Source organism: Arachis stenosperma, chromosome 3 (assembly GCF_014773155.1).
Source record: "Arachis stenosperma cultivar V10309 chromosome 3, arast.V10309.gnm1.PFL2, whole genome shotgun sequence".
In the NCBI taxonomy this organism is placed as follows: Eukaryota; Viridiplantae; Streptophyta; class Magnoliopsida; order Fabales; family Fabaceae; genus Arachis; species Arachis stenosperma.
The window spans coordinates 125,573,488-125,588,285 of NC_080379.1; the positions used below are offsets into that span (position 1 = coordinate 125,573,488).

General features: G+C 40.2%; 2 protein-coding genes and 1 non-coding gene across 4 annotated transcripts; 1 reads left to right on the forward strand and 2 right to left on the reverse strand.

Moving 5' to 3' along the window:
- Nucleotides 1-3,695: 3,695 nt before the first annotated feature.
- LOC130966674 (uncharacterized) lies at nt 3,696-4,772 on the reverse strand. The gene is made up of 3 exons (XM_057891494.1): nt 4,285-4,772; nt 4,068-4,152; nt 3,696-3,986 (listed from the first exon to the last, which is right to left on the reverse strand). Exons 1-3 carry the CDS (start codon nt 4,770-4,772, stop codon nt 3,696-3,698), a joined length of 864 nt encoding a protein of 287 aa, XP_057747477.1.
- A 3,657-nt stretch (nt 4,773-8,429) lies between these two features.
- Nucleotides 8,430-13,681, reverse strand: LOC130967343 (uncharacterized). 2 transcript variants are annotated; one of them, XM_057892156.1, is made up of 2 exons: nt 10,795-13,681; nt 8,430-9,750 (listed from the first exon to the last, which is right to left on the reverse strand). In XM_057892156.1, exon 1 carries the CDS (start codon nt 11,918-11,920, stop codon nt 10,796-10,798), a length of 1,125 nt encoding a protein of 374 aa, XP_057748139.1. In that variant the 5' UTR covers nt 11,921-13,681; the 3' UTR covers nt 8,430-9,750; nt 10,795. The 2 variants fall into 2 exon arrangements, with proteins under 2 accessions (XP_057748139.1, XP_057748138.1); XM_057892155.1 differs by having other exon boundaries at nt 8,430-9,809.
- An 800-nt stretch (nt 13,682-14,481) lies between these two features.
- Nucleotides 14,482-14,589, forward strand: LOC130972532 (small nucleolar RNA R71). Its single transcript, XR_009083694.1, has one exon. It is a non-coding gene; the product is annotated as a small nucleolar RNA R71 (small nucleolar RNA).
- Nucleotides 14,590-14,798: the final 209 nt, after the last annotated feature.

Below are 14,798 nucleotides of genomic sequence, written 5' to 3' on the forward strand. Positions count from 1 at the left end.
CATTATCATATAAGAAAAGTAAAATAAGAAAAAAGCAAACTATCCCCTGATGTCATTTCCGGCATTGCCATCAACAACAAAAGAAATCCAAACTACTCCACTCTCTATAACTGGTTAAAGATCTCTGAAACACTTCTTCTGGACCACCTTCCTTGTTATTAAAAATTCGTCCATTCCTCTCTAACCAGACATTCCAAATAACCACAAAGAAGCATATCATCCACCTGTTACGCTCCTTCTTTCTGTTAATAACACCTGTCCAACTCTCAAAATGTTCTTTTAGTGAACCCAGGACAGACCACGATCTCCCGAAGTCAGAAAGCCACGACACCACACCTGCTAAGTAAACTCACAACCCAGAAACAAGTAGTGAATATGTTCAACGTCTCTTTTACATAATACGCATATGTTGTCTCCATGACTAAAAATTCCAATTCTAAGTAGTCTTTCTTTAGTATTTACTCTTCCTATCAAAGCAAACCAAATAAATAACTCCACTCGTGGTGGAACCAAATCTTTCCATATAGTTCTGGTGAAACTGTAGCTGGTGATATCCTCCGGAAGAGTATCTACCTTCACCACTTGCACAAAAGAGTTAATTGAAAAAATTCATTATTTGTCAAACTTCCAAACAACTCTGTCTTGCTTATCACATGCTAGTTTTACAAGCTGTAAAGACTCATGCAAAAGATCCACTAATTCCAACTCCCATTGGTACAAGTCTTGCCTCCACTTGAAGTTCCAAATCCCCTCTAACCCATCCCAAAATCCACAATCCCCTATGGCAGATCTTTTTTGGTTTGAAACAGAGAAAAGTCTCGAAAATCTCATCTTTAGCAAACCACCCTTTATCCAGACATCTTCCCAGAATCGAGTCCTCCTTCCATTACCCACCTCCATAGACAACTCAGCAATCATCTTATCTCTTACATTGCTATCCTTGAATTGCAACTGACAGATATCCTTCCATAGCCCCCCTCTAGTAGGTAGTGGCTTAGCTGATAACATCACATTGGGATTCAAGTCATAGCAAGAACATACAACCTTCTTCCATAAAGGACACTCCCCTTTTGAAAAGCGCCAGCACCAATTGAAAAGAGGAACACTGTTTCTAATCACAACATCACCTACCCCCAAATCACCCTCCTTTTTAGGGGCCTGAACCACTTCTCACTTAACTAGCACTACACCATTCCTACTTAACCACTTCCCACTTAACTAGCACTACACCATTCTTACCTTCCTCCTTGCTCCATAGGAATCTTCTCTGCAACGATATCAATTTTTCTGCCATAGTCTTTGGCATCTTGTATAGGCTCAGGTAGTACACTGGCAAGCTATTCAACACAGACTTAATCAGGACTAACTTACCTACTTTATTTAGCACCTTTACCTTCCACAAATTGAGCTTCTCCTCAACCTTATCAATTATTGGTTTTCAAGTCTTGACCAGCTTTGGGTTTGCTCCTAGAGGAATGCTAAGATATCTGACTAGAAGGTTAGCCTCTTTACATCCCAATAAGTTGCACATGTTGTCAGTCCACTGCTGTTCACAGTTCATTGGGATTAAACTTAATTTATCGAAGTTAATAGTTAACCCCGACATCACCTCAAAATGCCTTAGCAATCTGGCATAGTTTCTGATGGTCTCTTCCTCCGGTGGATAGAATAATATAGTGTCATCTACAAACTAGAGGTGTGACAACTCTATATTTTTCTTACCAACCAGCAGAGGCGAAATACATCTGTTCCTAACTGCCTCCTCTATCATCATGTGTAGAACATCAACAACCATAACAAACAAAAAAGGAGACAGTGGATCACCTTGTCTCAAACCCCTTTCTATTTTGAACGGTTTAGATGGTGATCCATTTATCAGGATTAACATAGATGCTGTACCAATACACTCTCTAACCCATTCTCTCCATCTCCAGTCAAAGCCCATCTTCTGCACAACAATATCCACAAAGTTCTATTTTACCCGCTCATAAGCCTTCTGAAAGTCTAATTTAATGATTGCCGCTTTCTTCTTCCAAATCTTCAACCATTGCATTGTTTCGCATGCAATAAGTGCCCCGTCGTGGATTTTTCGACCCTTCACAAATGCGCTTTGAGTCTCTCCTACTAGACCTAGCATCACTGATCTCATCCTTCTAACCATCACCTTGGATATTACTTTGTATATGCAGCCTACCATGCTAATCGGTCGGAGGTCTTTAATCTCCTTGGCTCCAGTATACTTGATAAACCAATATTTTATGGTATATTCTGGACTGAATTGAGTGGATTTTGTCAATTATTCTCACACTTATTCATGTAAATTGCATGTTTTTACGTTTCCTTCCAAATTGTGTGATATGGTTGAAAACATGATTCCTAGGCCTTAAAACTACTAATTTTTAATCCTCTTTTAGTATAGTTCGATGCGGTGATATGTTTGTTAAGTGATTTCAGAGTTTATAGGGTAGGAATGGTATGGAGAATGGAAAGGAAGCATGCAAAAGTGGAAGGAACACAAGAAATTGAAGTTTTGAGAAGCAAGAACTGGCACGCGCGCGTGGCTGAAGCGCATGCATGATCACACCATCCTACAACCGACGTGTACGCGTGGCTGACGCGTACGCGTGACGAGCGTCACGTGCCTCAGTAACAGAAAAATGCCAGGGCAATTTTTGGGCTGTTTTTGACCCAGTTCCAGGCCCGAAAATGAAGACAAGAGGCTGTAGAGTAGAGCTGGAAAAGGGATTATGATTCATTCATTCACACTTTAGGTTTTAGATGTAGGTTTTTAGAGAGAGAGGCTCTCTCCTCTCTCTAGGTTTTAGGGTTTCTTTTAGTTTTATTTCTTCTCAAATTCAGATTTCTATCTTGCTTTAACTTAGTTTCTTTTCTACCTTTTATTGTTCTAGTATCTTCGTTTATCTTCTCTTGTTGATTTCTTTATTTTTCCAATTTAGTTTATGAACTCTTTTTATTAGATTCAATTTCCTTTTAATGCAGTTTGAGGTTTTTTATGTTTATTGCTTCTTTCATTATTTTTTGGTTATTGATTCCTTGCATTTGTTAATTAGATTGTACTATTTCTTGTTACTTTTCTATGCTTTTATTTTGTGCCTTCTAAGTGTTTGATAAAATACTTGGTTGAATTTTAAAATAGATTTTTATGTTCTTGACTTGGATTGATTAATTAGAGACTCTTGAGTTATCAAAATTCTTTTGTTGATTGGTGATTGAAAGTTGCTAGTTTGCTTGAGTCTCACTAAATCTAGTCTTTGATTCGGACTTGTGAATTTAAGTCGATTTTGCTCGCTTGACTTTTCTTCATTTGTTAGAGGATAACTAAGTGAAAGCGAGTCGCACTTACCATCACAATTGATGATGATAATGAGGATAGGAATTCCAATTCTCAATCCTTGCTAGGACCTTTCTTAGTTGTTAGTTTATTTTCTTGCCATTTTACTTTCTTGTTCCTTATTTCACAACCCCAAAAAGAAGTACATCATAACCAATAATAAACACACTTCCCTGCAATTTCTCTGAGAGACGACTCGAGGTTTGAATACTTTGGTTTATTTTTATTGGGGTTTGTACTTGTGACAACCTAATTAAACGTTGACCGAGGATTGCTTGTCGGTTTAGAACTATACTTGCAGCAAAGTTATTTTGAGAAATTCTTTACCAACAATTTTTCTCCGTTAGTACTTTGGTGCAAGGGCCACCCAAGTAATATTGGAGCCAGAAGGCAACCTTGATGACTGAAAGAAATTCAGAACAGCTATCGTGAACTCTGTACCAATCTCATCCCAGCACTTTTTTTTAATGAAGTTCATATTATACCAGTCGCTACCTGGAGCCTTAGATGATTCAAAATCCCAAACAACCTCTCTAATCTCCTCCATTGTCGATATTCTCTCCAAAGCAGTCGACTCTTCTTCATCAATCCGATTTACCAGTCCGTCCCTAAAACCCACAACCGGTGATCTCTCCTGATGATACAAATCTTTGTAAAACTCTTTGATGAAAATCTTGATCCCCACTTGATTTCTTATCTACCTTCTATTAATCACCAAAGCATCAATTCTATTAATCCTCCATCTTGCCGATGCCAAGTTATGAAAGTACCTCATTTTTTTATCCATATCATTTGCATGCCTGGAGCACGACATCTGTTTCCAGTGTATCTCTTTTCTCACATACCACTGCTTGCAATAGCTTACTAGAGCCTTCCTTCTAGCCTCCACTATACCATCATAAACTCCATTCCCAACCATCTCATCTACCTACCTGATCTCCTCCTTAAAACGCTGAATTTTCTTATCCATGTCACTAAATTTGTTTTTATTCCATTTTCCCACAGGCACCGTTAGCACCTTCAACTTATCTGTGAACTGCCCCTCTCCAATATTCCTCCATTCCTCTTTGACCATTCTTAGGAACCCTTCATGTGTAAACCGGGAATCTAAACTCCAGAACGGACATGGGCCACCTCTGTATATGGTATCTTCAACTATTATTGGGCAGTGATCTGACAGACCTCTCGGTCCACCTTTTAAACGAATCTCCGGGAACTCCTCAGTCCATTCTACACTCACTAGGGCTCTGTCAATCCAACTACAAGAGCCGCCTTTATACCATGTAAATTTACGATCATTCAACGGTATGTCCACTAACTGCATATCTTGAATCCAGCTCTTAAATTCTTCTGCAGACGCTGTTAACCTCTCCTGATTTTTTCTCTCATCAACCTGTATAACCTTATTAAAATCCCCCATTTAGCATATCGAAACTTGATATAAGCCAGCTATAAAGCTCCCTTCCTCCCATACAACAAGTTTTTCCACTCTAGAATGAGGACCATAAACCAAACAAAAAGCACAATGAAAATCATTTTTTAATAAGACCCCTACAACACATAACTATCTCTCCCCTTTGTAGCACTTATTCATTCTAAACAGCATGTCGTCCTACATTAATAATAGATCCCCTAACATGCCTTCCGATCCTACAAACTCCCATCCTACCGCATCGCTCCCCGAAACACGTACTACATCAAATTTAGTCACAACTTACATTTTTTATTCAACCAAACCTAGCATATTCAGTTTTTGTTTCTTTTTGAGCTCTTTTATCATACTCATCTTTCCAACCCCCCCGTAATCCCCTAACATTCCAAGAGCTAAAAATCATTTTAAAATATTGTTACACACCTTTTTGAGTTTTTTCGGTCTGCATCTTTGTGCCTTCTCTTTCTGCTTTGCTAACCTCCTCTTTTGAGCTAACGCTTCATTTTGTTCTTGTAAAATCATCATTAAGTCGTCATCTTCGTTGTACTGCACTGCTCCATATTCAACAGCCAATTCCCATGCCTTCTTATTTTTGAGCATCCGCTCTTTCCTTTTCGAATCATTACCATTATTAATCACTTGTTGTCTGTCGTCGGTATCCACGCCTGCCCCAGTTTCATTGCTGCTTGGTGCGGTATTTCTAACCACAGACTAACCGGCAAGTGCACCATGTCGTACCAAATAATACCTTATGTGAGTAAGGGTTGATCCCACGAGGATTGATGGACTAATCAATAATGGTTAAGTGATTGGCTTAGTTAGACAAACAGAAAAGAGTGTTTTGGTATTCAAAGAGCATTAATAGAAAATTAAGAATTTCAGAAAGCAAGTAGCAATGAGTTGGAAATAAAATATGGAGAAAACAATTAATGCTTCAGAGTTATCTATTTTCTGGAGTGATTTTTCTTACTAACTATTTTAATCATGCAAGATTTAATTCATGGCAAACTATATGTGACTAGACCCTAATTCCTTAGACCTTCCTAATCTCCTCTAAAATTCATTAACTGCCAATTCCTTGGTCAATTAATTCCAATTAGAAGGTGATAATCAAATTCTAGTTTATATACCACAAGAATCCTAATTATCCAAAAATAAGGGGATTATATGTCACGTATCCCATTAAATACAAACAATTAGAAATTCAGGATAATATATTTTCAAGCTGTTGTTCAAGTAAGGAGCTTTTCCAAGTTTTACAAGAACTCAATTAGAACATGGGTCATACTTCCGTTCCACCCAAATTCATAAAATAAAGAACAAAAACAATTATTGAAATATAAATCAAAACATGAATTAAATTAGAAAGAGCAAATAAATCAATCCATACAAATAGACAGAGCTCCTAACCTTAACAATGAAGGATTAGTTGCTCATGGTTCAGAGAAGAAAACTAGGATTGTAAATTAGAATGGAATAATGTTGTGTTTGAATCACCCGGTTGGCATTTCTTTTATAATTAATCCTAATTAATTTAAAATCTATCTAAAACTAAAAATAATATCTTTTCCTCCAAATAAGATTTGAATTTAAATTCGAATTAATTAACAAGTCTTCAGCTGATGGGTGGGGACCACTTGTTTTGTCCATTCTGCAGCTTCTAAACTGTGTTTTCTGGGCTAAAAACTGGGTCAAAACAGCCCAGAAATCACCCCCAGCGTTTTCTGCATTTTTCTGCACGTGGCGCATGTCACGCGTACGCGTCAGCCACGCATACGCGTTGATGGTCTTCTCTGCGAGTCACGCGGACGCGTCAGGTACACGCACGCGTTGCCGTGCAAATCTTCAAATCAAGCATACGCGTCAGATACACGCACGCGTCGCTGTGCAAATCTTCAAATCACGCGTACGCGTCAGTCACGCGTACGCGTCGCCATGGAAATCTCCAGATCACGCGCACGCGTCAGTCACGCGTGCGCGTCACTCCTCGCTACCATCTCCTTTGGTTCTTGTGCTACAGAAACTCCATCAAATCCTGCCGAATGCTACCTAAAATAAACAAAATTGCAAAAGACTCAAAGTAGCATCCATATTGGCTAAAATATAATTAATTCTTTATTAAACTCAACAATTTATATGCAAATTCACTAGGAAAAGATAGGAAAGATGCTCACACATCACAATACTAAACTTGAATTGTTGCTTGTCCTCAAGCAACCAAAACTAATATAAGTTTTGGATGTGAATTTGCATGAGAATAAGAGTTCGATTAAGCTCATGTCTCTTCTTACAGTGGGGTTTTCAACAGCAATTGTGAATAGTTTTGGCATCTCAATCTCCTTTGAATCAGAAGGATGTCACTGTCATTCAGAATTAGAATCCGGATAATATTATGAATTCTCTAATCTTTTGTAATTCAATTTAATCCTTGAACACATCAATTTTTCTTTGGTGCTTTGCACCTTGAGCCTAGCCGTGACTTTAAATGTTTTGTCTCAAACTTTACTTGACACAGAAATACCACAAGCACTTAACTGGGGAACTCTCTTTGGTTCTAAATATTTTTTTCTCAAAGGCTTTGGTGTACTCTGCAATTGATCTCGACTCTAAATGTTTTGTCTCAAGGATTACTTGACACAGAAACACCACAAGCATGTGACTAGGGAAACAACTCTTTGAGCTTTTAATCATGTCCGACCTCCCTAGTCATTGATGCTTGGTGTCGCGAAATTGTGAACAATACTTTTTCACAACTCAAATAATCCCCGGTAATGGCTCCAAGAACTTGGTGGCTCAATACCATGGCATTACACAACTTCGCACAACTAACCAGCAAGTGCACTGGGTCGTCCAAGTAATAAACCTTACGTGAGTAAGGGTCGATCCCACGGAGATTGTTAGTATTGAAGCAAGCTATGGTCATCTTGTAAATCTTAGTCAGGCAAACTCAGATGTATATGGTGATGAACGAAAATAACATAGAAGCTAAGGATAGTGATACTTATGTATATCATTGGTGTAAGAGCTTCAGACAAGTGTATGAAGATGCCTTCCCTTCCGTCTCTCTGCTTTCCTACTGTCTTCATCCAATCCTTCTTACTCCTTTCCATGGCAAGCTCGTGTAGGGTTTCACTGTTGTCAGCAGCTACCTCCCATCCGCGCAGTGAAAGCTAATGCACGCACTCTGTCACAGTGCTGCCAATCACCGGTTTGGTTCCCTCCCCTACCGGAATAGAATCACTCTTTTGCGTCTGTCACTAACGCCCAGTAGGTTACAGGTTTGAAGCACGTCACAGTCATTCAATCATTGAATCCTACTCAGAATACCACAGACAAGGTTAGACCTTCCGGATTCTCTTGAATGCTGCCATCAGGTCCTGCCTATACCACGAAGACTCTGACCTCACGGAATGGCTGGCTCGTTTGTCAGGCGAGCACTCGGTTGTCAGGCGATCAACCATGCATCGTGCAATCAGGAATCCAAGAGATATTCACTAAGCCTCAGATGCTTGTAGAACAAGAATGGTTGTCAGTCACCTTGTTCATGGGTGAGAATGGTGATGGGCGTCAATCATCACCTTCATCATGTTGAAGAACAAGTGATATCTTGGACAAAGAACAAGCGGAATTGAATGGAAGAACAATAGTAATTGCATTAATACTCGAGGTACAGCAGAGCTCCACACCTTAATCTATGGTGTGTAGAAACTCCACCGTTGAAAATACATAAGAACAAGGTCTAGGCATGGCCGTGAGGCCAGCCTCCCAATGGTCTAGGATAGCATAAAACTCAAAGATAGCTACCAAGATGTCCCTAATACAATAGTAAAAGGTCCTACTTATAGAAAACTAGTACATAGATGAGTAAATGACATAAAAATCCACTTCCGGGCCCACTTGGTGTGTGTTTGGGCTGAGCAATGAAGAAATTTCGTGTAGAGACTCTCCTTGGAGTTAAACGCCAGCTTTAGTGCCAGTTTGGGCGTTTAACTCCCATTTGGGTGCCAGTTCCAGCGTTTAACGCTGGGATTTCTTGAGGTGACTTTGAACGCCGGTTTGGGCCATCAAATCTTGGGCAAAGTATGGACTATCATATATTGCTGGAAAGCCCAGGATGTCTACTTTCCAACGCCGTTGAGAGCGCGCCAATTGGGCTTCTGTAGCTCCAGAAAATCCACTTCGAGTGCAGGGAGGTCAGAATCCAACAGCATCTGCAGTCCTTTTGAGTCTCTGGATCAGATTTTTGCTCAGGTCCCTCAATTTCAGCCAGAAAATACCTGAAATCACAGAAAAACACACAAACTCATAGTAAAGTCCAGAAAAGTGAATTTTAACTAAAAACTAATAAAAATATACTAAAAACTAACTAGATCATATCAAAAACATACTAAAAACAATGCCAAAAAGTATACAAATTATCCGCTCATCAATGCTCAGAGCCTTGGACTTTGCTTTTATTTTTCTTTTGCTGTTTCTTTTGCTTCAAGGATTAAAATTTCATTAATTTTAGAGAAATCATAATAATTTTCTAAATTCCTATTCCTTGTACATCAACATTCTTTGATTCAAATTTAAATATGCACTGTTCATGTCATGCATTCAAGATCACAGAAAATACCACCACATTTAAGTAAATAGGACTACTCTTAAAATTAAACTCAATTTCTCACGCAATACATCACTTTTGTATTTTTTTTTTGAATTCAAGCTTAGTGAGTAATACATGAGACATCTTTTCAAATTAGAGCAATTAAGAGAAAACTAAACTAGAACCTAGGAATCTAACTAATAAAGGGTTATGCAACAACCAGGAAAAATAGCAGGAAACCAGAATATAACATAGTAAAAGCGGGAAGGAATATAGAATGAAAGGAACTCAACCACCTTAGTTATCCTAGTGGTCGCTTTATTCTTCAGGTTGTGCTCTTCCGTGAAGATGATTTGCCTCCCTTTTGTGCCAGAAAACCTATAAGCGAAGCGTCAACACCAAACTTAAAGGTTTCCTTGTCCTCAAGCAAAGAAGAACTAAAAATAAAAACAAATAGTGAGAGGAAAGAAGAATATAAAGATAAAAGAACAAGAGAGAATTAGGATTGGGAGAGAGAGAAAGAAAAGTGAAAACTGTACAGCGAACAAGTGTAGTTGTGCGGCGAAGGCGACGCGTACGCGTGCAGCACGCGTACGCGTGGGTCGCGAATTTTCCTTAATGACGCATGGGCGTCAGTATTAATTAGATGAGCGGGGCTTTTAACTTTTTGCCTCTGAACAGTTTTGGCATCTCAATCTATCCTTTGAAATTCAGAATGGTTGGCTTCTTTAGGAACTTAGAATCCAGATAGTGTTAATGATTCTCCTAGTAAAGTATGATGGTTCTTGAACATAGCTATTTATTGAGTCTTGGCTGTGGCCCAAAGCACTCTGTCTTTCCAGTATTACCACCGGATACATACATGCCACAGACACATAATTGGGTGAACCTTTTCAGATTGTGACTTAGCTTTGCTAAAGTCCCCAATTAGAGGTGTCCAGGGTTCTTAAGCACACTCTTATTTGCCTTGGATCACAACTCTTATTATTATTTCGTTTTCTCTTTTTTTTTTCTTTTTTTTTTTGAATAGCAATGCTTTTTCTTGCTTCAAGAATCATTTTATTGATTTTTCAGATCCTCAATAACATGTCTCCTTTTTCATCATTCTTTCAAGAGCCAACATTCATGAACCACAAATTCAAGATACATATGCACTGTTTAAGCATACATTCAGAGAACAAAAATATTGCCACCACATCAAAATAATTAAACTATTATAAAATTCAAAATTCATGCAATTTTTCCTTTTTCAATTAAGCACATTTTTATTCAAGAAAGGTGATGGATTCATAGGACATTCATAACTTTAAGGCATAGACACTAAGACACTAATGATCATAAGACACAAGCATGGATAACATAAAGCACTAAAATTCGAAAAACAAAGGAATAAAGAACAAGGAAATCAAGGAATGGGTCCACCTCAGTGATGGCGGCTCTTCCTTGCCTTTGAAGGTCCTATGGAGTGCTTGAGCTCCTCAATGTCTCTTCCTTGCCTTTGTTGCTCCTCTCTCATGATTCTTTGTTCCTCTCTAATTTCATGGAGGAGAATGGAGTGTTCTTGGTGCTCCACCCTTAGTTGTCCCATATTGGAACTCAACTCTCCTAGGGAGGTGTTTAGTTGCCCCCAATAGTCTTGTGGAGGAAAATTCATCCCTTGAGGAATCTCAGGGATCTCATGATGAGTGGGATCTCTTGTGTACTCCATCCTTTTCTTAGTGATGGGCTTGTCCTCATCAATGGTGATGTCTCCCTCTATGTCAACTCCCACTGAATAACAGAGGTGACAAATGAGGTGAGGAAAGGCTAACCTTGCCAAGGTAGAGGTCTTGTCCGCCACCCTATAGAGTTCTTGGGCTATAACCTCATGAACTTCTATTTCTTCTCCAATCATGATGCTATGGATCATGATGGCCCGATCTATGGTAACTTCGGACCGGTTGCTAGTGGGAATGATTGAGCGTTGTATGAACTCTAACCATCCTCTAGCCACGGGTTTGAGGTCATGCCTTCTCAATTGGACCGGCTTTCCTCTTGAATCTTGCTTCCATTGTGCGCCCTCTTCACATATGGTTGTGAGGACTTGGTCCAACCTTTGATCAAAGTTGACCCTTCTAGTGTAAGGATGCTCATCTCCTTGCATCATAGGCAAGTTGAACGCCACCCTCACACTTTCCGGACTAAAATCCAAGTATTTCCCCCGAACCATAGTAAGATAATTCTTTGGATCCGGGTTCACACCTTGGTCATGGTTCTTGGTGATCCATGCATTGGCATAGAACTCTTGAACCATCAAGATTCCGACTTGTTGAATGGGGTTGGTAAGTACTTCCCAACCTCTTCTTCGGATCTCATGGCGGATCTCCGGATATTCACCCTTTTTGAGTGAAAAGGGGACTTCGGGGATCACCTTCTTCAAGGCCACAACTTCATAGAAGTGGTCTTGATGCACCCTTGAGAGGAATCTATCCATCTCCCATGACTCGGAGGTGGAAGCCTTTGCCTTCCCTTTCCTCTTTCTAGAGGTTTCTCCGGCCTTGGATGCCATCAATGGTTATGGAAAAACGAAAAAGCAACGCTTTTACCACACCAAACTTAAAATGTTTGCTCGTCCTCGAGCAAAAGAAGAAAGAAGAGAGTAGAAGAAGAAGAAATGAGGAAGAGGGGGAAGGTGGTGTGTTCGGCCTAGAAGGGGAAGAAAGGGTGTTTAGGTTGTGTGAAAATGAAGGGTTGAAGAAGGGTATATATAGGAGAGAGGGAGGGTGAATGGTTCGGCCATTTGAGGGTGGGTTTGGGAGGGAAAGTGGTTTGAATTTGAAGGGTGAGGTTGGTGGGGTTTTATGAAGGATGGATGTGAGTGGTGAAGAGAAAGATGGGATTTGATAGGTGAGGGGTTTTTGGGGAAGAGGTGTTGAGGTGATTGGTGAGTGGGGGAAGAAGAGAGAGAGTGATGGTAGGGTCCTGTGGGGTCCACAGATCCTGTAGTGTCAAGGAAAAGGCATCCTTGCACCAAATGGCATCAAAATCCACGTTTTGAGCCTTTTCTGGCGTTAAACGCCGGGCTGGTGCCCATTCCTGGCGTTTAACGCCAGGTTTTTACCCTTTACTGGCGTTTAACGCCAGTCTGGTGCCCCTTTCTGGCGTTAAACGCCCAGAATGGTGCCAGACTGGGCGTTAAACGCCCAACTGCTAGCATTACTGGCGTTTGAACGCCAGCTTCTTCTTCTCCAGGGTGTGCTGTTTTTCTTCCTGTTTTTCATTTTGTTTTTGCTTTTTTCATTGTTTTTGTGACTTCTTATGATCATCATCCTACAAAAAAAAGATAAAATAACAAAAGAAAATAGTCAACCATAAAACATTGGGTTGCCTCCCAACAAGCGCTTCTTTAATGTCATTAGCTTGACAGAGGACTCTCATGGAGCCTCAGAAATACTCAGAACCGTGTTGGAACCTCCCAACACCAAACTTAGAGTTTGAATGTGGGGTTTCAACACCAAACTTAGAGTTTGATTGTGGCCTCCCAACACCAAACTTAGAGTCTGACTGTGGGGGCTCTGTTTGGCTCTGTTTTGAGAGAAGCTCTTCATGCTTCTTCTCCATGATGACAGAGGGATATCCTTGGGCCTTAAACACCAAGGATTCTTCATTCACTTGAATGATCAACTCTCCTCTATCAACATCAATCACAGCCTTTGCTGTGGCTAGGAAGGGTCTGCCAAGGATGATTGATTCATCCATGCACTTCCCAGTCTCCAGGACTATGAAGTCAGTAGGGATGTAATGGTCTTCAATCTTCACCAAAACATTCTCTACAAGTCCATGAGCTTGTTTTCTTGAATTGTCTGCCATCTCTAGTGAGATTTTTACAGCTTGCACCTCAAAGATCCCTAATTTCTCCATTACAGAGAGGGGCATGAGGTTTACACTTGACCCCAAGTCACACAAGGCCTTCTTGAAGGTCATGGTGCCTATGGTACAGGGTATAGAAAACTTCCCAGGATCCTGCCTCTTTTGAGGCAAATGCTGCCTAGACAAGTTATCCAGTTCTTTGGTGAGCAAAGGGGGTTCATCCTCCCAAGTCTCATTTCCAAATAACCTGTCATTCAGCTTCATGATTGCTCCAAGGTATTTAGCAACTTGCTCTTCAGTGACATACTCATCCTCTTCAGAGGAAGAATACTCATCAGAGCTCAAGAATGGCAGCAGTAAGTCTAAAGGAATCTCTATGGTCTCAGTTTGAGCCTCAGATTCCCAAGGTTCCTCATTGGGGAACTCATTGGAGGCCAGTGGACGTCCAGTGAGGCCTTCCTCAGTGGCGTTCACTGCCTCTTCTTCCTCCCAGAATTCGGCCATATTTATGGCTTTGCACTCTCCTTTTGGATTTTCTTCAGTGTTACTTGGGAGAGTGCTTGGGGGAAGTTCAGTAATTTTCTTGCTCAGCTGACCCACTTGTCCTTCCAAATTCCTAATGGAGGATCTAGTTTCAGTCATGAAACTTTGAGTGGTTTTGATTAGATCAGAGACCATGGTTGCTAAGTCAGAGGTATTCTGCTTAGAGCTCTCTGTCTGTTGCTGAGAAGATGATGGAAAAGGTTTACCATTGTTAAACCTGTTTCTTCCACCATTATTATTGAAACCTTGTTGAGGTCTCTCTTGATTCTTCCATGAGAGATTTGGGTGATTTCTCCATGAAGAATTATAGGTGTTACCATAGGGTTCTCCCAGGTAATTTACCTCTTCCATGGAAGGGTTCTCAGGATCATAAGCTTCTTCCTCAGATGAAGCCTCCTTAGTACTGCTTGGTGCATTTTGCATTCCAGACAGACTTTGAGAAATCAAATTGACTTGTTGAGTCAATATTTTATTCTGAGCCAAAATGGCATTCAGAGTGTCAATTTCAAGAACTCCTTTCTTCTGACTAGTCCCATTGTTCACAGGATTCCTTTCAGAAGTGTACATGAATTGGTTATTTGCAACCATTTCAATCAGTTCTTGAGCCTCAGCAGGCGTCTTCTTCAGATGAAGAGATCCTCCGGCAGAGCTATCCAAAGACATCTTGGATAGTTCAGAGAGACCATCATAGAAAATACCTATGATGCTCCATTCAGAAAGCATGTCAGAAGGACATTTTCTGATTAATTGTTTGTATCTTTCCCAAGCTTCATAGAGGGATTCTCCATCCTTCTGTCTGAAGGTTTGGACTTCCACTCTAAGCTTACTCCATCTTTGTGGTGGAAAGAACTTTGCCAAGAAGGCATTGACTAGCTTTTCCCAAGAGTCCAGGCTTTCTTTAGGTTGAGAGTCCAACCATATTCTAGCTCTGTCTCTCACAGTAAAAGGGAATAGCATCAGTCTATAGACCTCAGGGTTAACCCCATTAGTCTTGACTGTGTCACAGATTTGCAAGAATTCAGCTAAGAACTGAT

Bases quoted from the DNA above. Each gene is read 5' to 3' on its own strand.
- LOC130966674 (XM_057891494.1), bottom strand. From the start codon at position 4,772: ATGGGGGATTTTAATAAGGTTATACAGGTTGATGAGAGAAAAAATCAG. The intron at 4,153-4,284 runs GTAGGTAGATGA...GTCGTGCTCCAG, and splicing joins CGTTTTAAGGAGGAGATCAG to GCATGCAAATGATATGGATA. The intron at 3,987-4,067 runs GTGATTAATAGA...TTGTATCATCAG, and splicing joins TTAATAGAATTGATGCTTTG to GAGAGATCACCGGTTGTGGG.
- LOC130967343 (XM_057892156.1), bottom strand. From the start codon at position 11,920: ATGGCATCCAAGGCCGGAGAAACCTCTAGAAAGAGGAAAGGGAAGGCA.